General features: G+C 44.7%; 2 protein-coding genes across 2 annotated transcripts in view; both read right to left on the bottom strand.

Annotated features, from left to right (window-relative positions):
- Nucleotides 1-1,211: 1,211 nt before the first annotated feature.
- Nucleotides 1,212-22,995, bottom strand: specc1la (sperm antigen with calponin homology and coiled-coil domains 1-like a). The gene is made up of 16 exons (XM_020636380.3): nucleotides 22,837-22,995; nucleotides 15,717-15,873; nucleotides 15,491-15,629; nucleotides 13,776-15,409; nucleotides 13,429-13,636; nucleotides 13,227-13,300; nucleotides 11,617-11,792; nucleotides 11,245-11,408; nucleotides 10,280-10,410; nucleotides 9,509-9,599; nucleotides 8,899-8,988; nucleotides 8,650-8,809; nucleotides 8,412-8,514; nucleotides 6,797-6,913; nucleotides 6,632-6,691; nucleotides 1,212-5,089 (listed from the first exon to the last, which is right to left on the bottom strand). The coding sequence occupies exons 2-16, from the start codon at nucleotides 15,834-15,836 to the stop codon at nucleotides 5,000-5,002; spliced, it is 3,357 nt and encodes a 1,118-aa protein (XP_020492036.1). The 5' UTR covers nucleotides 15,837-15,873; nucleotides 22,837-22,995; the 3' UTR covers nucleotides 1,212-4,999.
- A 1,931-nt stretch (nucleotides 22,996-24,926) lies between these two features.
- Nucleotides 24,927-26,668, bottom strand: part of si:dkey-91m11.5 (PH_BCR_vertebrate and RhoGAP_Bcr domain-containing protein) — a 39,150-nt gene continuing 37,408 nt past the window's right edge. The window contains exon 23 of the mRNA XM_020636412.2: nucleotides 24,927-26,214. Coding sequence (XP_020492068.1) covers nucleotides 26,125-26,214 — 90 coding nt within the window. The 3' untranslated portion in view covers nucleotides 24,927-26,124. The remainder of the gene's footprint in view (nucleotides 26,215-26,668) is intronic.

Genomic DNA, 26,668 nt, shown 5'->3' with positions numbered 1-26,668 from the left:
TCCTCTTAAATAAAACATGCTGCAGCTTGTATACTAACTAGAACTAGGAAAAGGGACCACATTACTCCTGTGTTAGCTTCTCTGCACTGGCTCCCTATGAAATCTAGAATAGAATTTAAAATCCTTCTTCTCACCTACAAAGCTCTAAATGGTAAGGCACCATCTTAGATGGCTACAGAGATGCCTACAGAGCTACTAGTGCCATACTACCCTTGAGAACATTACGGTCCCAGAGTGCAGGCCTGCTAGTGGTACCTACGGTCTCTAAATGTACTATGGGAGGTAGAGCCTTCAGTTATCAGGCCTGCTCGTGGTACCTACAGTCTCTAAATGTACTATGGGAGGTAGAGCCTTCAGTTATCAGGCCTGCTCGTGGTACCTACAGTCTCTAAATGTACTATGGGAGGTAGAGCCTTCAGTTATCAGGCCTGCTCGTGGTACCTACAGTCTCTAAATGTACTATGGGAGGTAGAGCCTTCAGTTATCAGGCCTGCTCGTGGTACCTACAGTCTCTAAATGTACTATGGGAGGTAGAGCCTTCAGTTATCAGGCCTGCTCGTGGTACCTACGGTCTCTAAATGTACTATGGGAGGTAGAGCCTTCAGTTATCAGGCCTGCTCGTGGTACCTACGGTCTCTAAATGTTCTATGGGAGGTAGAGACTTCAGCTCTAGAGACACACTCTGTACTTTTGAGAATAGACTTCAAACTTTCCTTTATGATAAATCTTATACTTAGTGCTGGTGTAGACCAGCTCCTAGTTATGCTGCTATAGTCTTAGACTACCGGGGGAACTTGCACCTTGAGCTCCTATCGCCCTCCTTTCTCTCTGTGTGCATTCACATCATATTACTGTAAATCTCAGTTACCAACCATATATTTCCTGGGAGCTCCTGAGCTCTCTTAGGGTCCTTGGGACTTGCCTGAACAAGTGGAGCTGGGGAATCGAGCCCTCAGCCTTCTGGTTGAGAGACTGCGACTCTACCAACTGAGTCTCAGCCACCTGGTTATCTTTAAGTTTTCTGCTTTTCGTCATGCTCCAGATTTCTGCCTGTTCATCATGAGTCTGGTTCTGCTCCAGGTTTCTGCCTGATCATCATGAGTCTGGTTCTGTTCCAGGTTTCTGCCTGATCATCATGAGCCTAAATAATCTAGAATATAATAAAGAGTAAGGTCTTTTACCTTGTTAGGACATATAGGAGAACAACCATGGCTGTTTTAATGGTCTTTTAATACTTCTGCCAGATAAAATAAAGCAACATAAAATTCAGACAGCTTTTTTTTTTTTTTTTTTTTTTACAACTGATTATGATAGTGTGAACTTAATACTGTAGCTTAGTCCCTTCTAGACAAACAAAGACGCATACACACGCTCACCAAACAGATTGTATCATTCAGCTTTAACTTGGCCCACGCAGGGATCATTTCAGCACTGCATGTAGTGTAAAGAAAACAAAAGACATTTTCCACATCCAAAACGTGGCAATTGGGTGAAAAAGGCAACATGGAAACAAAATATCTTCAGTGAAATTCTCAGAGCATTTTCAAGTAAACAAATAAAGTAGCATTATGAAGTGGACCAAAGGAAGATTCAATGCACTTTTCACATTTGCTTTGCTTGTTGTGGTAAAGAGCATCATCTCAGGTCTCAAACAGTGTAACAGTGGAACGTGCTGCCGAGCGGTCGGCGGCCGTCTGGCATCAGCAGTCCGACCTCAAGTGTCCATAAATCGCTCGACATCGGTAAAGTTGGAGCTCATAACGTCCAAGGATCACTAAAGCGTGATCAAACACATTTCACTTTCAGGATGGAGAAGATTCAAATCTTTCTGAAATTCTCACACGTTCCCGTCAGGAGCCATTAATCAAAGGGGGCCTGCGGCCAAACCAAGCAGAACATAATCAAACAGTTGGCTGATAATCATCCTCAGCATCACGGCACCACACACTGCTATCTACAGAGCGCCAATACCTTCCAATGTATTTAAATTCACTCACACTCTCTCCATGAACAAAATAAAAAAAATGTCATTGTCGCAGGCTCTTGTGCTAACTTTCATTCACTGAATGTCTCTGCAGTTGTACACGTTGGGCTGATGTGGCAAACAGCACCAGCAGGATGTGCTTCTAAATCTTGACTCAGACCTTCGTCTGATGTAGCCATGTATACAGTCCGGTAGCTTCATCTGACCCAGGTCAAAACAGCATTTGGACACTTTAACCGCGACCCTGGCTGAATTCATCCAGCTCCCCCCCCCAAACCGGTTCTGTGACCATCACTCTCTGGAGGGCCCAATCAAGAACCTCATTTTAGCGTCACAGTTCCACTCCCAGAAGCTCAGGCTACACAGCTAAGGCAGGAAATGAGTGTGATATCCAAAAAGCGTTTCTCAGAACAGCTACTAACGTCTGTGTAATCGATACAGACACCCAGATAAAGCAATGACCTCACTTCTATGATTAGAAACTAGGCAAATAAATACAGTAAACTTGGTATGTTGAGGCACAATAAACACAACATCAGTCAGATAGCACTTCACGGAAACACTTCCTTCAAAGTCCCCCGAATTAAGAATCGCAGAACAGAATTTGTAAGCGTTCGATAAATGTGTTAAAGCGTATTGTACTGTTTAAAGCACATGAAATGGCGTGTAACGCCTGCTGACAACTTCTGCACCGGCGTCCTTATAAGCTACGACTACATCAAAGTGTGTTATTAACCATTTGTTTTGATGCTTAATCTGGGGGACATAAAGGCTGACCTTCAGCTATAAAGTCGCCAAATGAAGTTTTTTTTAACATGACGCAACACAAAAAAACAATCATCATGGTAACAGTTTGTGATACTTCTAATGTCAAAAAAACATCTTGTTTGAAACAATTAGAGCAATCACACCTAAATAAATCACGGGCACAATCGAATCGTCCGATTAATTGTTAAGGTTATTTGGTCAACGAACGAGATTAAGAGTTCAGCAACAATCGTTGATGTTACAGACACAGCTCGGATATTTGGAGAATTATTTTTTATCACCGTCGTGCCGAGCGTTAATGACAAGATTTCTGTAAGTTAGATATAAAGTTACAGCTAGCAGGAGATTAGCTTAGCTTAGCATTAAAACTTAAATTAAAGCACAGAGGAGAACAGGTGTCAGGCTCCGTCTTCACACCAGCATCTCTAAAGCTTATTAGCACAACTCAGATATAACAGTTTAAACAGCAAGCTTTATTAATAAAGTCAGAAGGACGTGGAGGTATCAGGGACGAATAAACGACTCCACGTTTCACCGAGTTCTTCACATTGTTAAACGTGGTGATGTCTAAAGTAGCTAGACTGCGCTCAGGATGCCCACTGCAGCGCTGTGTGTACCGATGTGTGGCCTGAGAGGAAGGTCGACACCCTCCACTGGCCGGCCTGCTACGTGAATTTAAGCTACAATATTGTAGGAGCATGAGTGAATAAATGTGATAAATGCACGAGTTGACTTTGGACAGAGCCAGGCTAGCCGTTTTAATCTGGTTTCCAGTCTTTATGCTAAGCTAAGCTAAACTAAGCTAAGCTAAGCTAACTAGCAGGTTTTAGCTTCAAATTTGCAGCATTGATGGCGCCTCAATCTTCTCATTTTGTTATGAAAAAGAAAGGGAAAACGTTTTCATAAATAAGTGGAATTATTCCTTTAAAGAAAGAAGCATTTACCTTCAAGTAGACGTTTTGTTAAGCTGGTATTCAGATACTGAGGTGATGATGAAATGACGCTGTGTACTGTATGTTGTATGTGTACCCAATGAAAGAAGTCTACATGCAGGACGCCAGCTGCAGGCCTCATCTATGCACACACACTTTACTCTGAAAATGACTTCTTCTCTCACCATAAAGTGACAGTAAAGTCACGTTCAGTGTGCTATGTTTCATTTATGTTTTCATTGTATGATCGTGTAACTGCTCGGCACCTGAGGACGCAGGTTGGCTGTGCACCGGGTACCCTGTTGGTCCTTCACATTACGCTCTCAGTTTACCGTTTAGTGTTTAAATCCATACACATTACAGGAATGTTAGCTAACGAGCTGCACTGCTGCTTAACAGAATGTGTAGTCGTTTTGAGGAGCGTAGCATATTTCTGTGTTCGGAGAATGAAAATAAAAAACATGATAGGATGTGGATGTAGAAGCTGTCTGCAGTGTCAGTCTGTCCTGATGACCAACTCGCCACAACATCAACACTATAAAAGGCGTCTGAAACATATTTGGCAACAACTTGTTGAATCTTCAGCTTCACAAACTGTAGTGAAAAAAAACAAAACACAAAAACACACTCTGCCTCTGCAATGATCAGGCCCGGAGAGGGAGCTAAAATCCGGGTCTCCTGCATCAATCGCTCACACAGGCACTTTATCCGTTAAAAGAGAGGCATCTGTATCGTAGTGGAAGACTTGGTGCAAAAAAAGGCTGCGTCCATCTGAATCTCCAGGCTTGGCGGGGAATTCCAACATCCCTAACATTTGGTTCGATACTCTGTGGGAGCTGCGTATTTCCACAAAATATCCAGAAGAAAAATGGCGGTGAATCCCTCTGCTTGCTAAGTAGCACATTGAAAGTCTGAAAACACCTTAAACATGAGTTTACTGTGATGGACGATAAGCCAGGGAGAAGGCACTGAAACTTGGTTTCTTTTTCTTGCAGCTTCTTCAGAAGATCCCTGGAGGCAGACATGATCTTAGAGTCAGTTCCTACTTGGTTCATTAGTTACCAACAGTAAAAAGGCAAGCCCTACACAAGTCACCCTCAGCACTGCATGGAGGATAGCGTAGCTGTGTGTTTGTGTCCAGTGAGGCTGTGGTCTGCTTTGTAGTGTTGAGTCATGCTGAGGACTGACATGCAGCGTGTGTGAGACGGGCGTTGCTGTTGTGTGGGGAGGGTGAGGTATAACTGTTGACTGGAGCTCAGGAGGGCTGGCGTAGCCCTGATTGTGCTGCAGGCGCAGGGCGGCTGAGACCATGAAGTCAGGTCTCAAAGTACTTGTAGATGGCTGTGACATAAGTCATGACACTTTGCCAGTCAGGCCTCTCTGTGTGCACCATCTCGTTTAAGTCCTGGAAAAGACAAAGACAGAAAACTAAGCCAAGTGTATGTGTTTTTCCTTATTGAGAATGATTGTATGTTTTAAATCAGGTAGACATTATGACACACACATATAATCACCACTTCTTAAATCTAACATGCTATGTTGAAGTGCTGGCTTCTCTGACAACAATGCAGCAGCCAGTATGTCCTCCTTCTAACTTTAGATTCTGCTCCTGAATGCTCTGGATTTGTTTGGACCAGAGAAGGTAGGAGGTTTAAAGGCACCCCCCTACACGGCCGTTTTGGACGCCCCTCTGTTTGTCAGATATGAGAGCAGTTATCAGGTCAACAGGTGTTGCAGCGATGGAAGCGGTCAAGAGAAGTGGTTCAGATAGAAGTGATTGTACCCGACCTAAAAAGCCTCTGCATGTTTCTAATAAGCTCCACGAGCAGAAACGTGCTCAAACTAGGATCAATATTGGAGATGCTTTTGAAAAATGGAGAGAGGTTAGAACACAGAAAGGTTTACAGACCCATGCAGAGCTGGATAAACTCTGAAGCTTCAATGACTGTAAAATAACTCTAGAGAGGAGGGGGGGAAATAGCTCTCTACAATGTTTAGAATCTTGACTGCAGTACCCATTTTAAACACTAGGGGTCAGAGTTACATTTTGCAGATTCCTGCGGGCCTTTTCTCGACGTCCAGCCATTATGCTAAACAAATCTTCTCTTTTTAACACGTACAGCTCCATATTCACCTCACAGGAAATCGAGTTATTGTAAATAACAGACTTGATGACATTTAGTGAAGTTCTGTATTCAAACACAATATTTTTTGTATGGTTGTCATTTCGCTGATTTATTCTGTCTGAGTTATGTGACGCAGCACAGCCTCAGTTTTGTGATGGCTAACACATCAGCAGGTAAAAGACGTTTACGAGGATAAAAGCAGAACTCAAAGGACAAACTGGATCTCTGCTCTGGTTAATGATTAAAATGAGCAGCGCCTGGGGTTGAAGAGGAGCTTAGTGTGTAAGAAGGAATGAAATAAGAAATCCAGAATCAGGACAAACAATGGAGCGAGGAGAACAACGTGTTCCTGTACACCTTCCTAAGGGATTAATGTCTAAAAAATACTTTTCATATCTGACCATAGTTTTTTTTTTTCCGCTCCACGTAAAGTCAAGTTTCTTAGAAGTTATATTTGGAGGTGATTTTTGCCGTTAATGGAGAGGATGGCCGAAGAGAGACGGGAACCGTTTGGAGGAGAGAGAGGGGGAAGACATGCAGCAAAGGACTGAGATCGGGTTTCAAACTCAGAACTTCCACTAGATACGCATGCATTGTGTGTCCGCTCCGCTGTGTTGCGTTACGGCTCAACAGTGTCTGACTTTCTGTTCTGTGGTAGCAGCAGCAGAGCCAGTGGAAGCACACACAATGTAGAGGTAGGCCGCGGCCGTGACGATAGCTGCCTGTAGTGTATGTACATTGGGCGCACGCCATAAATGCTAAGCTACCTAGCGCCCCTGCTAATCTTTCTTTACATAAAGTCATAGTGGAAGAAAGCTTACCAAAGTGCATTTGATGCCCACACTTTCGGCTGCCTGGAAAGCCAAGGTGAAGTTTCTCCTCTGAGAAAAGAAGAGTACACAGAGGTGTCACACTACAGCACGTCAGCTCATCGTACAGTGGTGATGGCTCAAGGCTCATGGCGCTCTCAGAGGAGCAGTACTTGCCTTGTCCTGGCTGCCGAGCTCTTGGTAGGGGATGTGTGCGGGCAGGTAGGTGTGGAGCACAGCACAGAAGGCCAGACCATCGTTCCAGCTGCTGCTGAAGTTTGTGATGTCAATGTTCTGAAAGATAAAGGTCAGAGGTCATTTCAGTCCAGGATGAGACATCTGGCCTTATCTGTACCTGAGGGGACGACATTTCATCCCTGGTCATTAACGTCACTCCCCACCACCGGCCTGCGTTACGACGACACATTCAACAATGTACAGACCTGGTCGTCATGGAAACACTTCAAACATTTTAACCACCGGGAAGTGATAACGGTTGTGGGACTTTTATGTGAAGCATCAACATTACATATCACATGTATCATCGTTTCCACTGTGACCAGCGTGACCTTTGCAGCGGCAGTAAATCTGTGATGTGTGTGTAAACGAGACGGGAAGACAGAATGACATGATTCAGAGGAAACTTGTGTTTCTGTCTGCTAGATAACACAGGATGTGTTAAATGTTGCCCACTTCCTGGTGAAGACCTGAGGCGCCATGGTAACCGTAACCTACATCAGATAATAGGGGTAAACATCACCTCAGTTTGCAGGTGAGTCTCCACCACCTGTTGATGGTCTCTAAAGCTCGCTCATTTACAGGTTGAAGCTCCGATGTTTATCTGTGAACATACTCAGACTCTAGTTCTTAATATTTGAGAGACCCAAAGACTATACACAACCGCAACCACAACCACAACACCGTCACACTGGACTGAAACAGAAAGAGAAATTTTAAATTAAAGGAAGACTGTGCGACATATTACACATAAATAAATCATAAATCCAGTCTCTCTCATGACTGTCTTCAATGAGTGAGAAGCTCGAGTCCCACTGGCTGTGTTGTTGTCAGAGCCGTGTTTACATGGATGGGACGGCCGGCTCCTCCCCTTGTGTATAAAAGCTGTTTTAGTCAAGAACTAGAGAGAAGAAGAAGAACATACTCACTGATTATTTGGATGTTAGTAAGAGTTTTTAGATCACGCTCATTCTGTGTCAGTTTACATGCAATGTGTAGCTAGGAGCTAACTAAAGAGCGCTAACAGTAGCATGCTAACACAACAATACAGGACACAGGTGATTGCAGCTCGAGCAAAGGACGATTTAGTCTGCTGCTTGTGCTTAATTTTGTTTAATTATGGTGAGTTGTAATTCATAACTCCTTTGTGTGAATGTGAGTGGAGAGGGGTTGGAGGTGTGTCTCTGGAGGAGAGCGGAGGCGTGGCCAAACAGCTGTTTGTTTTGGTTTCATGCTGGAGCTCAAGGGCGACATCTACTGGATCAAAAAGTCGCACAGTCTACCTTGAAATGTATACATCTTTAATCAGACGTGTGGTTGGCATCTTTTCCACTGGAGCCCTTAGTGGTTTTTACATTCTTTGCCTGCCTCTCTATACGACAGCTCTGCTAAAGCCGATTTCACATCTGCACTCAGATCATTTCAGAAGGACTGACTCTGCTGTGTTCTCACATCAGATCACTCTGACTTTCTGCAGAATAAATACGAGGAGGCTGGAGGAGAAACTCCAGGTGAAGTCTGAGTGAAGAATGTGTCTGTTTGTGTTCACACATACCTGATAACCCTCAGTCTTCTTCTGGCACCACTTTAGCAAAGCGTTTCTCTTAGAGCCTCCGTACTCTCTGGCCAGCGCCGACAGCGGGTCCTTCCTCTCTTCTCTGTGAGACACACAAAAAGAGAGAGTGAGCCAGGAGAGCAGTTACCGGCTCCTCCTTACAACAGTGTGTTTGCAGGATTAAAGACAAAAAAGAACAACACACTACTTTTATTCAGTACAACATTAAGAGTGGTACCTTATGCGACTGCGTGCTGTGGGGGTGACGGAAGCTGTGGGGGAGGAGGAGGACAAGGAGAGAGGGGAGGAGGCGGCACTCAAGGCCATTAATGAGGTTGAGGACGTCCCGTCTGCAGCAGACATGTCCCTCTTGATCTCCTCGCTGCTCCGGCGGGACACTGCTCGGGGACAAATATAGATGTCTCATTAAAACTTCGGACTCGATTGCTTTTGGAGCCGTTTCTGTAACAGGAGCAGCATCTCTAACCTGAGATCGTCTTGGTGGAGTCCATGTTGGAGACCCGTTGGAGGGCAGATGATGGCCTGCCGCTTGAAGACCCCCTGAGAAGGTGCTCAGCTGTGGAGACAGTAAACATACAGCAAGTGTTTTCATAAGGGACTTCCTCTGAAGTGAGCAGTAACAGGGTCAGTGAAGGGCCACATTCCAACCAGTTCAGGGACTACCACTGAGCGAGGCTCCCTCACTCAGCGAGCACAGAATAAATCAGAGAGAAATTAGTGGGGACATCGGAGGCTATGGCCGCGTCTGCACGTTCACAGGAAACACTTAAAGCCGCTGCTGGTGAGAGTGAAGGGAGGAATATGGTGCTTTATGTGACGGCTCGTTATTCCCCTCTTATCATCCACTCCGGGGTTTAGATTAACTAGACATGAAGTCAACAAACATTGAACCTGCTGGGAGAAACTGTGGCGTTACTTCTCATGAGAAAGGGGGGGTGGTCTATTCAGGACTGTATGATGGTTACAGTGTCCTCTGTTTGACCCTTTCTGATCCACTTTACAGATGTAAAGCTGCTTATCTGATGACAAAGGGTTGGAGTGAATGTACGGCATGTTGACAGTGACGGCTGCCTCACCTGGCATGGTGATGTCCGTGTAGTTCGGCCTCTTGTCACTCAGAGAGGAGAGCGGCTTGGCTGCTGACATAGGCCCGCTGATGGAGTGTCTCTGAAACAGCAAAAATAACACCCTGAGGTCAGACATGACATAAAAAAAAAGTGACTTGAAAGCTCTATAAGTTGTTGTTTTTGTCTAAAGAAAAAAAAGATGTTAAAATAAATATAACAATATTGTTTAAAAAAAATGAAATTAGTCAATTTATAATCTGAACATGACATGGTTTCTCAAAGACAGGGTCAACACAAATTGGAGTCACGTTCCCAAAGTCAAGTTTCTCTAAAACTCCTCAAAAGTTTATCCACTCCACAATTTTTAAAATCAAATACGTTAAAAAGCCCAAAGAATGTGGCACCTGTGGCTAGTGGTTAGAGCGCGCCCTATGTACGGAAGCTGTAGTGTTCCAGGCGGGCGTCCCAGGTTCAAATCCAACATGTGGCTCCTTTCCTGCAAGTCATTCCCCACTCTCTCTCTCTGATTTCTGACTCTATCCACTGTCCTGTCTCTCCATGAAAGCCCCCAAAAAAAAAATTAAACTTAATGATTACTCTATAAAACATCTGTTCCTCATTGAGGACGCCTGATAGCATATCCTAGAGGGTGAACTGGAGTCAACTGCACTGCTGAGTCAGAGGCTAACTTCTGCTCCTGTGATATGAAAGGCTATCCGTCTCTCTGTGATGATTTGAACACTGACCACTAAAACTTCTGAAATGACACACGTTCTGTACCTGTATGGGTGAAACAGCAGCTGCCGGCGGTGTCTTCAGGGGACTGGGGCTGAGCGGGGTGGTGCGGGGCAGCGGGGCGGCTGGCGCTGTTGGAGCCACAGAGGCGCCATTTGTCGCCGTGGGAGACGGACCTTTGTGAGGAGAGGAACAAACACAAACAGAGCAGTTTAGATCTGTTTCTAACAGACACACACACACGCACACACACACGCGCACACACACACACACACACACACGCACACACGAACCTCCAAGCGGACCATCCGGGTTCAAATCCTGCATGCCATGGCTCTTTTTCTCTCTCTCTGATTTCTGACTCTATCCACTGTCCTCTCTCCATAAAGGCGTAAAAAGCCCAAAAATAAACCTTAAAAAATAATAATTATGATAATGAAATTACTTTTATAGAAAAATCCTCCTGACCTGTATCATAAAGCATCTTGATAAAAGAACAAACAATTAAAGCAACAGAAACCACTTCAAATAATCATGTTTTACTGTCAAACTAACATTAAATCCCCTTCAGAAATTTTGCATTTACCACCTAGCGCTTTTTTCAGGGAGAAAAGTGCTGGCTATGCGCTCTGGTGTGCACATCTCCATGATAACAGTCTGTTGACAACGCCCGCTGTATGACCCACACTGCTCTGTTACTTTTTTCTGCATGTTTTATATTTGAGATCGTTTATTCCCCGATCAGACACGGAGCGAGGAGGATGTGAATACAAGACACGACCTTTAGGAGACACAACTACGGGGAATATTAAACATTTGGAAAAGAGCGCTGGTGATGTCAACAGTGCCTTTCTAAAAAGGTGAATGATTTTCATTTTGAGTGCTCGGAGCGGCTGTACTAAAGTGGAGAGCTCAGAAAACAACGCTAGGTGAACACAGGGCTTCAAATTTTTTTTTTAAATAATAAAGATGTGCAGGACAGTGGAGCGTCTTGTGACGCTGCGCAGTACCTTGCGAGGCGCTGTCAAAGCTCTTGATGAGTGTTTTGACGGTCGGGGAGGGTTCTGAGGAGGTGGAGGATCGTCTGCTGAGCCCCATCCCCTGCCGGAGAGCAGCCAGGTCCCTCTCCACTGCGTTCATGTAGTTATACACGCGGCCTCTCTCCTCGTCCTGCCTGGGAAACATTAGAGCAGTTTGTTTATTCACATCATGACCACGATGACGTCATTCATCACCAAGTGTCTGGAGGCCTCTTAAATCAGTGATAGATGAATGTAAACTCCGTTACTAAGCAACCAGATTCAGTTTGTTTACAAACACAACACAAGAAGATGTCAGAGCGACTGCTGCTGCTCTTCCAGGGGGTACTCTCTGGTCCTTACTTGCGGGTCTTGACCTCGTCCAGCTCCTTGCTCAGCTTCTCGTTCTTCTCCAGGGCTTCCTGCAGCCGGCGCCGCAGGTCTCCAATCTCCTCCTGAGCTTCTGACTTGATGTCGTTAGCAATGACGACGGCGGTCTGCAGATCAGCCTGGAACTGACGCCACTCCATGGACTCCTCCTACAGTACACACACGTGTACACACACGTGTACACACACGTGTACACACACACACACACACACACACACACACACACACACACACACACACACACACACACACACACACACACACACACACACACACACACACACACACACACACACACACACACACACACACACACACACACACACACACACACACACACACACACACACACACACACACACACACACACACACACACACACACACACACACACACACACACGATTTCAATTGTAAAAGTTCCTCTCCTTTTAACTTAAAGCTGTGAACTATAACTAGCTGCACACAGACATATCTGGCAGATAAACTGATCCATGCAGCACTACACACAGTAAAGTTTCAGACTAAGAAACCAAAACAATGAGCTGAAAGATGCAGAATCCCTCACTCAGATGGTGAGTCTTTCTTAAGCCGTTTAAACATCTGCACTCCTGAAAATATCTAGATCATTCCTGCACCTGATAATATATGCAAGAGTGAAAGCCCTTCATGTTTGTCATTGCAATTCTCACTTAAGCCACTTAAGGACTTGGACGTTGTCCTGGTGGTGTGTGTATGTGTGAATGCCAACAGCTGGATCTCATCATCCCAACTCAGAGGCTAAAACTGAGATACTTTTAAATTGGGTTGGGTCATTTCACATCAACAGGTGAACAGATTATTATCTTCAATCACACATTAAAGAATCATCATTGACCAACACATGACCTTTGACATTAACACCACTGAGCTTGAACAGTAGTGTTTCCTGCTGCAAAGAATTATCTCAAAAATCACACAATGGTCTACCCTTCACTTTCTCCTTTACTGTAACTCTCTCTCTCTCTCTATGCGTCAGCCAATCATCACTAAACCATTTCACAGATAAAAAAAGGCAGCTGCAAGATTATTAACCCCAACAGGCCGTGGCTCCCACATCTCCCCCGTTCTCACCTCCCTTCAACGGCTTCCAGTAAAATTCAGAATCAACTACGAGATCCTGTTACTCACATACAAAGCACTGCATGACCTCACCCCGACTACATTCCTGACCCCCTCTTCTATATTCCCCCACCTCGTCCACTCAGATCATCCAACCTCGGCCTTCTTACCATCCCCTCGCTCCAATTATAAAACAAAAGGTGATTGTGTTTTCACTTGTGGTTTGACATTGTGACCTGTGTATGTAAACTTTGTCTCCTTGTGATTTTTTATTTGTCAAGCCCTTTTTAACTGAGCGCTTCAGAGATCTAATCTGTAAAACACCTACACCTTGTCACAGCACCATTCTGCCACAGGTAACCTCCTCACATTAACTGAGCTGTGAGCGTGTGCCCTACATGTATACGATCACCTGCTGCCAGGGACACATGTGGAAGACGACTCCAGAAAATATCAGAATTTGAAAGGGGACTTTAATCTTACCCTCAGTCTGCGGTGAAGGATCTTAATCTCTCTCTCCATGTCGTGCTTCTGGTCCTGCAGCTTCTTCACCGAGTCTGAGACAGGAGGAGCAGTAAGATCAAGAAGAATAGCGTTATCAGGGGCAGTCTGCCTTGAACTTTCCAGAAACAGAAATGTGTGTTTGAAAAAGGGTTGAAGTTTACACTGCTGTCCGTCCACTTACTCTCAAGGTCTGTGATGATGAGGTTGTCATGGAGTTTCAGAGCTCGGTGCTGCTCCACCTCGTCCTCCAGCTCAAAGATGGTTTCCTTCATGTCTGCGACCTCCGTCTCTTTCTCCTGCAGCTCGTCACGCTGCTTCTCCAGAGCGTGCGCCTGCTCGCCCATCTGCTGCTGCACCTGCCCCTGGAAGTCTCGGTATTCCCGGTCCAGCTGCTCGGACACAAAGAGGGGCAGTGAGATAATTAGCTTACCTATGTTAAAACAAAACAGCAGCAGCATGCTGTAATTCTTTAAGAGTTACTGTACACTGTGTGTCATCCCAATTTTCTCTTTTCAATTTTGAACTGACCTTACTAAAAGTCTCCTGCAGCCGCGTGAGTTCACTGTGGGCTTGCTCCAGCTCCTCCTGCAACTTTGCCGCCTTGGCCTCCGCCTCTTCTTTCCCCAGACGGACTCCCTCCAGCAGCTGGCAGATGTCGTTTTTGTCCCCCGCAGTGTGAAGAGAGTACAGCTCGGCCACCCTCTGCCTCTCCTGGTCCAGCTGGGCCCTGCAGCGGTTCAGCTCCGCCTGATCGCTGCCCACCGCTGCCTTGTACTCCTCGAGTGCGGCCCCCATGGCCGCCCGGCCCTGCCGCTCAGACTCCATGATGCGCTCCATCTGGTGATTCCTCTCCTTCAGTGCTCCGATCATCTCCTGGGCCTCCGCGTTGTCCTGTTCGGCCATCTTCAGAGTGTTGGACAGGTGTTGTTGAACCCCCAGCAGCTGCTCTCTCTCAAAGCGGGCGTTATCCGCCAGGTCTGCGTAGCGCTGCTCCAGCTCCAAGTAGCGCCCACTCTTTATGTCCTCCTCGAGCGCGTACGATATGTGATGCTCCTCCAGCAGACAGCGCAGGTATTCAATCTGTCGACCGTACAGCTCCAGCTTGTCGCTCTGCTGACACAGAGAGTCCATGAGGATCACCTTCTCTTCCCCCAGACGCTCGTTCTCTCCGTTCAGCTCCTGGGTGATCTGCTGCAGGTCGGCCAGCTCCTGTAAGGTGGCCTGGAGCTCCTCGGCGGTGCTGTGCTGGTTCTCCTCCATCTGGTGGATTCGCTCCGTCAGGCATGCCACAGACACCTCGCTGGCGTTGCCGCTGCTGCCCCTCCGCGAGCGGTCCCTGCTGGGCGCGCACTCAGACTCCGATGACGAGGAGGCTCCAGAGGGGGCGTCCAGAGCGTCGTCGCTGGAGGTGACGACGCTCTGGTACACCTCGCTGGATTCGCTGTCGAGGTTGTCGGCCGAGCCTCCGTGCTGATGCCCTGTGAGCAGATCTTCCAAAGAGCCGGGGGCGGAGCCTTCGACCGAGGAGGTAAGCGTGCCCGTTCCTCCGCCGTCGCTTTGCCCGCTGCCGGCTGCCAGGTCCGGGCTCAGGGAGGCATAGTTGAAAAGCTTGTCTGAAGCGTCCAGCCTCTGCTCCAGAGAGAAGCCCAGGGCGTTGAGCCGGTCTTTAAGCATCCTGTTCTCGCTCTTCAGCATGTTGAGCTCTTCTCTGATGGCCTGGTTCTGCTCCTGTAGGAGAATCAGAGTGGACTCCACGTCAGCCGCTGTGATGGCCGACACCTGGGGCTTCTCTTCCTCCATAGCTCCTTCCTGCGCCGCCGCTTTTTTCCCTCCCAAGCCGAGCTGGACCCTCATGTCTCTGAGCTCACCGCGGAGATGGATGATCTCCACATCTTTACTTTTAGCGAGACCCAACAGGTCTTTCACTTTGGCCTCCAGAGCCACCTTATCGCTGATCTGGCCATCTGATTTCGACTTGCTCATGCGGCCCTCGGACTCTGTTGGGATTTGATTGCGGGACCGTTTTCCTGAGGTCACATCTCCAGCTACACTCCCCGACACCAACTGCTTTTTATTGGCCGTGGTCCTGGAGGTCCGGAGACGGTCTCGAGATGAATTGGGCTCCTTGGAGACTGAAGTTGTTGTCCGCTTGGATGAAGTACCTGGTGAGAGAAAACAGTTAATCTTTAAAGTGCCATTAAGAGATGAATTGTTTTTTAAGGACTATGTCCTCATAGAAATACCTGATGTTGTCTTTGTCTTGCTGTCTAGGTTGCTAGCATTAGTCCCGACGGAGGCGGTCCTCTTGGTCTTGGAGACAGCATTATTTGATGCAGGATTCCCTCCGGCCATCGCTGCTAAAAGATCATCATTGCTTTTCACCTGAACGCACAAAAAAAACCCCAGCAAAGTAAGTCAAAAACAAACTTTAAAAAGCGGCTTTAATCAGCGTTTTTTGTTTTTTTTTACCTTGGACAGAGGTGCCGTTGCGCCGGTCTTTACTGCAGACTTTCCCGTGGTAGCAGCGGCCTCTGCCTTCCCTCGGTCTCCACTCGCCTTACTCACCGCTGGCCGGACCGACTTCTTCATGCTGCGCTCTCTGAAGACGATACATTGAAGGCTCAATCTGTGCACACAGAGGGTGGAACAAATGTAACATGCTTAGACATGTAGGGGTTATAAATAGGCTGTTGAAGGCGAGACATTGACACCTGGTTACGCCTCATCTGCAATGCATGGAGGACATGATGCCCCCTGTCTGCCATCTGAGGTAGTAACACAGGTGTAATCAGGGGAGACCCACTTAATTTAGCAGCACCCGTTGACTCCCCCCTTTATGTTCCAACCTCAACAACACAGCGATGATGGAAGGAGGGTTTGTTGTGCTGTTGTCCTTTTGTTAACGTTCTACAAACACGCCACCCTCGCTCTCTTTCCTTCTTTCTGACCACGTTTCACTGACCAAAGGACGACAAATCATCACGTTTATTGACTTTCATTTATCTGTCTTAAACTAACACAGAGACCCAACTGAATGACCGAGCACTTCTGGAAACACATTCCTCGGTTTGTCTCTGTGATGTGAAGTCGATCCCACAGAGTCTATGTTTGGGGACGTAGAGGAACATTTTGCTTATTTAGTCGATCTTCATATTTCTGCAAAACAAACATGTTTATTGATATTTACATTATAAATCGTCACTTTGGTGGTACTTCCACTTTATTTACTCTGCAGTTACATATGGGGTCAGTCCCGTCTGCTGTGGGAGACTGGACCACCCATGATACAGGAATGTAGACTTCACTGAGAGTGGGGCTTTCAAAGGATGACCAATTTCTCTCCACTAGATGGCTCTGGTGCGTGTGTGTGTGGGGGGGAGGCTTGCTGCCTCCAGTAAAGTGGAATAATTTGGTTTTAGAGTCTTCTGCCTCACAGCACAGATGTAATCAACAGGTCAGGGAGTTTTTCGAAGTGAAGGCTAAGACCAACACAACGGCAGAAACAAATGTGATATCTCTTCTGCAACCGGCCGGCTCGACACGACTCCTGCCTCATAATCATTCAGTGCCAGAAGCAGTGGAAAAAGTTCAAAACTACCAGCCTGACATAAAGGGATACTTCACCCGTTGAAACATGAATCTGTATTGACATTGGGTCATATATGTAGTAGAAATGTGAAATACATTTTGAAGTTGGTGCCTTCTTGGCAGAGAAAAGGCAGAAAGTGTCTTTTTGGCTCGTGGATGAAAGACACCAAATCCCAGAATGCACAGCACCGTTGGCCATTAAATCAGCCTCAACTGCTCGTTGCTATATTGCGGCTTGTAGAGATAGCCACGAATCCAATTTGAGCACAAGACCTTCAAAATCCCATTCATCCATATCAGTTTGAAGTTGAAACATACTTTTATCATACATTTGTTCTTCTCAACTTTCTCCATAGAGTCTGTTAGCATTCGTTAGCATAGCTACCAAGCAAGATAGTGGACGTTAAGTTTTCTGAAGAAGCAGTTTCCTTGCAGAGAGTTTTACATGGTATTGTTTGCATGTTGCGCCCAGCTCTGCAGACAGCCTAAACTGATGCCATGATAGGAAGAAAGCCGGTTTGAGACAGCTTGACACCAAGAGTGAGTACTTGAGGCTTGAGCACAGATTTCTTTTACCACTGAAGCTCGTAAGTGAGGAAAAGTTAGCTGACACAGGAAGGCACGCTAGAATCCATACCACATTCAATGTTTGTTTTTTAGTGTGTTCAGTGTTAAATCAGAGTTGATGAGGAGCAGTGTGAAAAGCTGGTCAATGTACCACAGCTGGGACACAAATGTTGAGACACTTAACAGACTGAATCTTTACTAAATAATAAATACACATTATCAGAAAGCAAAGACAGCTGCACACGACACTCACATCTGAGCCACATATTCCAAATGAACCTGCTGACGAGCCACCAGTGAGCGAGGCTTATTCTAAAAATCAATGCTTTTATTACAGATTCCAGCTTTGTCTCCAGGGTTCAGGTGTCACTGTCTTCCTTCACATAATATCCACTTTGAACACACAGAGTCTTCAAAGCTAGATCCTGACTGGTTAATTAGCCAGGCGATAATATCGGCCGATATTAGCTTATCCAGTGACTGTCGGTATCAGCTCATTTTATCTCAGATATGCGCAGATATTACTAATTAAGATCTTTTATTCACCAGCCAAATAGCATTTGATTTGAGTCTCATTGTATTAAACGAGCAGTTCTCTTTCACCAGCAGAGGGCACTATATGGATTACAACAAGCATCATCACTATCGGTTGGGGCCCTACTCGAAGCAGATGATATTTATGGGTTTGGGATAATCTTGGCCTTTAGTGATATAAATTCTGAGAAGTGTTAAATTACAACTAATTTATATGGACAACAAGAAAATTGCAAACCCTTTGTCTTAAAGGTGACATATCCTCCTCCTCTTCTTCAGTTTAAATAAGTTTCAGAGCTCCTCAAAACATGTGTGTGAAGTTCCTTGTTCTAAATCCACTCTGATCCTGTCTATAAACCCCTCTATTTCAGCCCTGCTCAGAACAGGCTGTTTCTGTGTCTGTACCTTTAAATATGTAAATGAGCTGTGTATGACCACGCCCCCTCTCTGGAAGGGCTTCGGTGTACCCTGTCTTTCTCGCTCCATGTCCTATTGCTTACAGTGAGAAGGCAGACTCAGAGGGCAGAACAAACACCTAGCTGTGGGAGTGTCACCCACCTGGGGGAAGTTGCAGGACATTACATATTAGCTAAAAACAACATGCTTACAAAAAGTCTGTGTAACATGCCATCAAACAACAGAGAGGAGAGTTTCTAAGTTTATAAAGAGACGCAAACAAGACAAACAATCTTCCCCTGCCTCATGCTGAGGAAATGACTTCTAATGAGTCTCAGCTGTTTCCACTCTGCTGCCCAGGTAGATATGTACTGCAGGCTAAGGTCACAAGCTGAGCTCTACTTTTGAAGAGAAACACTTAGATGTATATGATGTTTACATCCGTACAACTCTTCAACCGTTCATGATGACAATATTAATCTCTTCCCCAGTAGGTTTTGTTTCCTCAGCCCATGGTCTGCTTGCTTCTTGAGTTCATCTCCATGCCTGCAGACTTGACCTTATTAGGAAGCTTCATGTCATGCCTTACTTTGAACATGCCTTTTCTCATGTCTGAAGAGTGTTTGTGAGATCTTCCCTCTTTATGTCGACGTGTTGTTTTAAATCATGTTTGCAGTAAAGCTATAAATAGTTGTCTGTGAAGCTTCTGCAGTCTCTCAGTCTGTCTGTGCTTCTACAGTTTCAGACAAAGACAACTCATAATCTGTATCATCCCCACTGCATCTCTAAAAGTCAGACAATAAACCAAGAAGGAAGAAATGTCTTCAGCAGCTGAAGAGACAGAAGAATCAATATATCTCTTTGCACGTCTTACACTGCTCTGCATGTGTTTGAATGTATTTATTCATATCTAATATGTTCTGCAGGGCGGTTTCCATCAGTACTGACATGTGCACATAGCAACAAGCCAGTTCACTGAATAGCTGAATGTGTGTCAAAGCAGATGTCTGAGCTAGAGCATGGCTCTTTTCATTGGATATGAATAGACATGGGATCGCAGGCTGGGGACCCAAAGTGCAGCTAAATGGGGCAGAGGCAGTCGTCTTTCTGTTACGGTCTCACTCTGCAAACTGACTGCAAAAAAGGTTTACTCTGTACCTTCTTTAATATTCAGACATTACTCCATGAATTTGACCACACTGGTCTGTCAGGAACAGTTTGTATTTGAGGAAAATGTAGCCTAAATGTAGAAGTTTAAACCAACATGTGAAATTAATCAAGCTGCTTTAAAGATGATGCTGTTTCTATAGCTGTTTTCACACATGTACTCCTGAAAATATCTAGATAACTTCAGGAGGACTGCTCCGGATATTCTCCTGACCTGGTTGTTCACATATACTCCTCACAGCGGGAGACTATCCCTATCAGACAGGAGGGGGGGCGGGGGCGCTCCTGAGGTAAGACGTGATGTAAGAAAAAACTTTGAAATCTGTATTAGTGACAATAAAAAAACATGACCATTTTTTTTCTCTCACAACAAACCTCAAATGAAAACAATTTTTTTTAAATTATTGCTGTGATGCAACATATCTTTACCATAACAGGTGATACATACACACTGGGCTGACCTGATTGACAGGTGTAACGGTTTGTCAGGTGGCTTAAGGCACCCGCATCAGCTCCAGCTCTCATCACTTTGATATTGCTGTGAGAGTAAAAAGGGTCTCAATAGAAATATAAACACGTGCAAAAATCCTCAACCACACACAACCAAATATCGCTTTGTGCAGAATAAGCTGCTCCCCCCTCGATCGGGGGGCCACCAACACTTCGTCCTGATTCATGTAGAGCTCCAGGATTTTATCACAGAGGTCATGAATTCAAAAGGATGTGATCGAGGGCTGAGCAAAGGAACAAGCGGATGTTGTGTTCTTTCACAGAAAGTTGAACAAAGCATGAAACTGAGACAGAGGACGCAGACGTAACAGACATCTAACATCTGAGAAAGGACGGAGGCAGGGGGGGTGGTACCAGTACTCACGACCCCCTTTTCCACTCTCCTTCCTTATTCATGCTTTATCTGCGCCGAGGCACTTCCTAGCCATAACATTGGCTTCCTGTGGTAGCGTCTCCAGTTGAAAAAGAAACAGAGAACACTCCAAAGGTGACTCTGTTAACAAGCACACACAGGCATCAGTCCTCCTTACAGGGAGCGGACATGGTCAAACTTTGAGATTCATTGACCAAAACCTACCTCATGATCATAAGCACGAGTTGCAAAGAGGCCATTTTTATAAAAATGCATCATTTAGACAAATAAAAGATCAGTCACTTAAATGCTGTGAGTGACATATTTTCCTCTTCTGCATCAACCTGCAAGCGACTCAATCCAGAATCCATAAGGACGTTATCTACATAATGTGTGGACGAGTTGTCATGCCTACGGATTCATCCTCATCATATGTAACCAATATGAACATATGTTTAGTTCTGATTGATAATAAGTTCTCATGATAACACATTTCCATCTGTCTCCTCGATTGTAGAGCCCAGCTGATTAATCGGTTTGCCGACATTATCGGCTGATATTAGCGTATCACATGACTATCAGCATCGGCTAATTTTATATCTGATATGTCCAGATAGATCGAAGATAGATATAAGAAAGATGTCAGCTGGTATATCGGTACCAGATTTTTTACTCTCCTTAATATTGGTTCCAGTATCGACATCTAAATATTCATATCAGCCATGCCCTGCTCAATGGTAAATGGACTTGAGATTGTACACCGCAGGTCACACCTACACATTCACACACTGATGGTAGAGGCTGCTGAGTAAAGAGTCCATCAGTCTTAACTCATCCATTCATACACATTCACACACTGATGGTAGAGGCTGCTGAGTAAAGAGTCCATCAGTATTAACTCATCCATTCATACACATTCACACACTGATGGTAGAGGCTGCTGAGTAAAGAGTCCATCAGTATTAACTCATCCATTCATACACATTCACACACTGATGGTAGAGGCTGCTGAGTAAAGAGCCCATCAGTTGGGTTAAATAACAAAGAGTAAGGTATTGTACCTGCTTTTTGTCAAGTGTCTCGAGATAACACTTGTTATGGGTTGACAAAATAAAGATTGACATGAGAATTAGCGGGAGCAACTTTGGGTTAATTGTCTTGCTCAAGGACACATCTGACAAGTAGTTGAAGGAGCTGGGGGATCGACCCCACGACCTTCAGGTTGTAACACGATTGACTCTGAACCACAGCTGCCACTGTGCCACTTCAGTGACATGCAACAGTTTATAACAATGGGGACTTTTTCACTAAGCTATTTTCTAAAGCAAAGCAAAGGCGAGACAGTTTTATGTCATGAGTGAAATATCTTGGACATTGATTGAAAGAGAGGGCAAAGAAACATCAACTTTCCAGGCTTTTCCAGGAAAGGCAATGAATATTTTAAATGACCTGAGTATGTTTGAGAGGATGATTGAGCAGTACACACACACAGAGGCCACAAGTCTGCAGTAATGTGTCTTTAGGACCACCCAAAGGTTACTGACAAGCTGCAACATCAGTTCACTGTTGACTCTGCTCGGGAGAAATGTACTTTGTTCTTGGCTACACCCACTTAACACAAATAACGTTAGCCGTATTACTGTTAATTAACCACATAAAGACATAATATATCAACTAAACATTTTAGGTGGAGACTATTTTTAATCCATTAAGACAGAAAACGTGAAAACTGGTTCAGTAAATACGGAGTAACAACTTGAAAACACAGAGATAACCCTGCTAGCTAGTTAGCTTTAGCTAAAATGTCAGGCACGCAGGGAATGTCAGTTATTTCACTTCCTGTTTGACTTTCAGAACAAAAGCCCCAACACCAACTTAAACTGAAACTTATAATAATATCAAAACTCCCTTAAAACTTTCACATTTTCAGATTTTTAGTTATATATAATTAATACCAAACGACAACTCAAATCATGTCGTAAAAATACAACAAAACTGATTTACTAATGAACGGAATAACCAAGTTGCTTTAAATTAAAAAGGAAAGCTGGATTCAACTTTAATAAGTGGTTAACGCAGTCACAATGAGGTAAATAATTATAAATTATAGTTGGCTACCACTTCGACACATCTATCTTATTTTGAAATCAATCATAGTAGAGAAAGCCATGCTGTTTTTATTTAGCTTGATAGCTGCTGTCCAAAAATCTAGTTTAAGGTTTCAAACAATGACTGTCACGTTATTTAAGACGAACAAACAGGACAAAGTGAGTCTGCGTAGTTAACGTAACTTCAAAGTAGGTGTTTGTGTTTGTTGTCAGTCGGAAAGTTTGTCCTTAACTGTCAGTAAACAATGAAAAAAGCTAAGGATGCTAACAATGCTAATGCTAACAATGCTACTGATAGGCGAACAATGATAGCATTAGCCGACACACAGAAAAGCGCTGTGTCATTAAACTGATCAAATATTCTTACCTGGTGTTCACCTGTGTTTTCTGTTTAATGGGTGGTTACATGTCCGTGGTCGCTAACACTTCGCTGACCCACAACGACAGGCAGCATCGTTTACGGATGTGAGCCCCTCTGAGCAGCCGGATGATCATCTGCTGCTGCTGCCCCCTCCTCTGGTTGCATCATCTCAACATCACCCACTGAAAGAGGAGGGGAGGGGGGCAGTAAATTCCCCGTGAGGAGAGTTAAAAATCCGGCATTTAATATTATTGTGTCCAATTTATTTTTCTCCAACCAAGCCCAATATACCTTAATATTAACAGTCTATGGTCTACACCTTAAAGGGGACATATTCTGAATAATCCACTTCTACAGTGTTGTTGAACATATATTTGTGTAACCTGAGTGTCTACTGACCCACAAAATGTGAAATAAACCCATCCAGTCCTTTGTTTGTGGTCTGCATAAGTCTTACAACACAGAGAAAAATGCTCTGTTTACAATGTGCTCTCCTTGTGATGTCACAGTGGGATTCTGGTAAAAAAAAAAAATCCCCTCCCCTCCCCTGGTATCTCCACCCATGGACTCCACCCCCAGCCTAGAACAAAACTTTTGCACAGGTCCTCCATTTTCATTCTCTCTACAGAGGAGTGATGTCTACTGGGAAAACTCAGGGGGGGGGTCATTACATTTAAAGAGACACACACACCAAAACGGAGCGTTCTGAGAGAGCTGGTTTATACAGGGTCACAAACCTCCTCTGGTGCTTGATTCATGTTATATATATATATATATATTTTTTTTTTTTGAAGATTTATTTTTGGGCATTTTAGGCCTTTAATTGAGAGATAGGACAGTGGATAGAGTCGGAAATCAGGGAGAGAGAGTCAGGAATGACATGCGGGAAGGAGCCACAGGCTGAATTTGAACCTGGGCTGCCCACTTTGAGGACTATAGCCTCCTTACATGGGGTGTGCGCACTAACCACTGTGCCACCAACGCCCCGATTCATGTTATATTTTGACCACAGCACAAATGTTTCATTTAGACCACGGGACTGTGTGTGTGTGTGTGTGTGTGTGTGTGTGTGTGTGTGTGTGTGTGTGTGTGTGTGTGTGTGTGAACACCTTGAAGGAATTTTTGCTTTGATCCAGGGTTTCATGTCACGCATGTTACATACACAAGGACCCTAACCCAGACTCAAGTACATTACATAAGTTTTATTAGAAATGTCATTACAACACAAACTCCAGAAATACTTCCCCCGACAGTAAACCGTCTTTTATTTTCCCAGATAGACATAATGGTAACTGGACTATCCGGTTTTTTTTTACACTGGATGTCACACCAACCCATACACACCCATTTACACACTGATGGCAGAGGTTGCTATGTAATGAGACCCTCAGAAGTAACTAATCCCATTCCAGTTTTGGAGACGACAACTCTACCAACTGAGCCACAGCCGCCAATGATAATAATGGTGGCTGTGGATCAGTTGGTAGAGTCGGTCGTCTCACAACTGGAAGGTCGAGGGTTTGATCCCCAGCTCCTGCAGCCACATGTCCGTTGTGTCCTTCGGCAAGACACTTAACCCCAAGTTGCTCCCACTGCTACGTCATGGTGTATGAATGGATGAGTTAATACTGATGGACTCTTTACTCAGCAGCCTCTACCATCAGTGTGTGAATGTGTATGAATGGATGAGTTAATACTGATGGACTCTTTACACAGCAGCCTCTACCATTAGTGTGAGAATGTGTAGGTGTGACCTGCGGAGTAAAAGCTCAAGTCCATTACCCTGCATATCCTTTTTTCTATACAGCTGTGAATGTTCAGATTCAGCTCTTTCATTTTTTTAACTCCTGTGCTCTTTATTTTCTCTCCTCCCTCTTTGCTGCTGTAACACTAAGCGTCTCCTATGTGGGATAAATAAAGGTTAATCTTATCTAGTTGGGACACCTCAGAGTATAAAGAAGCTCTGTATGTGCTAACTACTATTTACAAAGGAGGACTGGATCATTGACGAGCCTGGAGAAAAGAGAGTTGTGTCAGAGATTACATGTTGAAGTGTGAAGATATTTATTGACATACCGGCACACAAACTGCAAGAATAAAGTTAGCAAGATTTTATTTACATTCATCATACTTACAAACACCAACACGTCATTTTCAGGCCAAGAATCAGAGTTATTGCTTATTGGAGATAAATCAGCAGCCTGTAGAGTTTGAGCTGAGAGGAGTACTTGAAGTGATTAGGAAACAGGATGACCTCAGGATGATCCAGGATGACCTCAGGATGACGCAGTGTATTTTCAAACAGTGTTGAAAAGTAATACTAGGCACAGGATGACAAACCTGTAGATAGACCAGCTGACTGCGATATGTGAGAATCACTGAGCATAAAGCTTTTTAACACTGACACATTTTGGTATCTGAGACGATCTCCTGGAGCTCTGAGTTCTACAGCTAGTTTGGTTTTGTCTTTCGATGGTTTGACGACAGAGAGGGAGCACAGGAATGGAAAACACATCGACTAGTACATGACTTTAAGAGAAGGAATCAGATCCAACAGAAACTTGAAAACAACGTGGGTAGGAAACATGTGAGATATGGACCAAAGACAACTGTGAGCTTACATTTATACACAGCACAGCATCAACTCCAGGCGACTATCAAGCCTCGTCCTGGAATGATTCACCTGTCACCTCAAAAAAAATCTACATCCAGGTCAGAGTCGTCATACAGACAGATAAACACTCCCCAAAGGTTCGGTCAACATGCCTGCACGTTGCTTTGATTAACTACAGTGTTCAGTCTCAGACGTTATTATTCTGTATAAAAATTAAGAGCGTGTAAACACAGGGTGGAGGGGGGGACTGAAATGTTCTACTGGTCATCAGCACGGAATCATTGGCACAGGCAAGCTTACAACAAAGTCAAACATTTTTGAGGGACAAAATAAAAACCCAAGCACCCAAAACGTCCACACACAGCAGAGCGCCCCGCCTGTGAATGTGGAGCAAGTGGAAAATGAAGGATCTTAATTAATGCTTCTTTAAATTATAAAAAGGAATGATAGAGTTTAGCCACACCCCCATATCGGGCTGTCGTTTCCTGACACTGTAAACAAAACACACATGCTGATGGCTTTTAGTCATGGGGACTGTTTCCTGTTTACAGCGTGTGAATGTCTCCACCTTGTGGCTAAATTCAGCATCTTCAGGGTCGACCAGCTCAGCAGCTTCCACAACATGAAGCGGGGCTGACGCTCTGCCTCTGAAGCGAGCGTTGATGACGGGTGTTTGAGTGCTATACTTCAGACAAGAAGAGAAGGCTTTGACGCTTGCTGTCCGGCGCCGGAATGCTCTCCAGCTGCAGGAAGTAGAGGAGGACTTGCACCTGCAAACATACAGAACACATGTTCAGAGGCACACAGGCAGACCAGATGTCAGCGTCTAGAGCCATGTTCAGTTTGGTTCGGTACGGTACTAATTTTTGGCTTTTCCACGGTCAAAATACATGACAAGGTCAATAACTAAAAACTGCAGCTCTCAGCTCTATTTTTTTAAATCTATATTGTGGTATCTATCTATTTTTTGTACATTCTTATTTTTCTTGTTAAATTTAAATTGTGTACTGTGTTCACATTTTGTTTGCAATCTTTGCTCTTTGCTGCTGTAACACTGTGAATTTCCCTGTTGTGGGATAAATAAAGGATTATCTTATTCTATCTTATCTTAACTAACCTTCTGTTGGGTTGCCAAGTGTACTGATCCAACCCTAAAGGAATCAGCAGTCCCCGTGCGACAGCATTAATTAAGGACATTCCTGGGAATCATTGATTTTTTTTTAA

Source organism: Labrus bergylta, chromosome 2 (assembly GCF_963930695.1).
Source record: "Labrus bergylta chromosome 2, fLabBer1.1, whole genome shotgun sequence".
Taxonomy (NCBI): Eukaryota; Metazoa; Chordata; class Actinopteri; order Labriformes; family Labridae; genus Labrus; species Labrus bergylta.
This window is presented reverse-complemented; position numbering and strand designations above follow the sequence as displayed.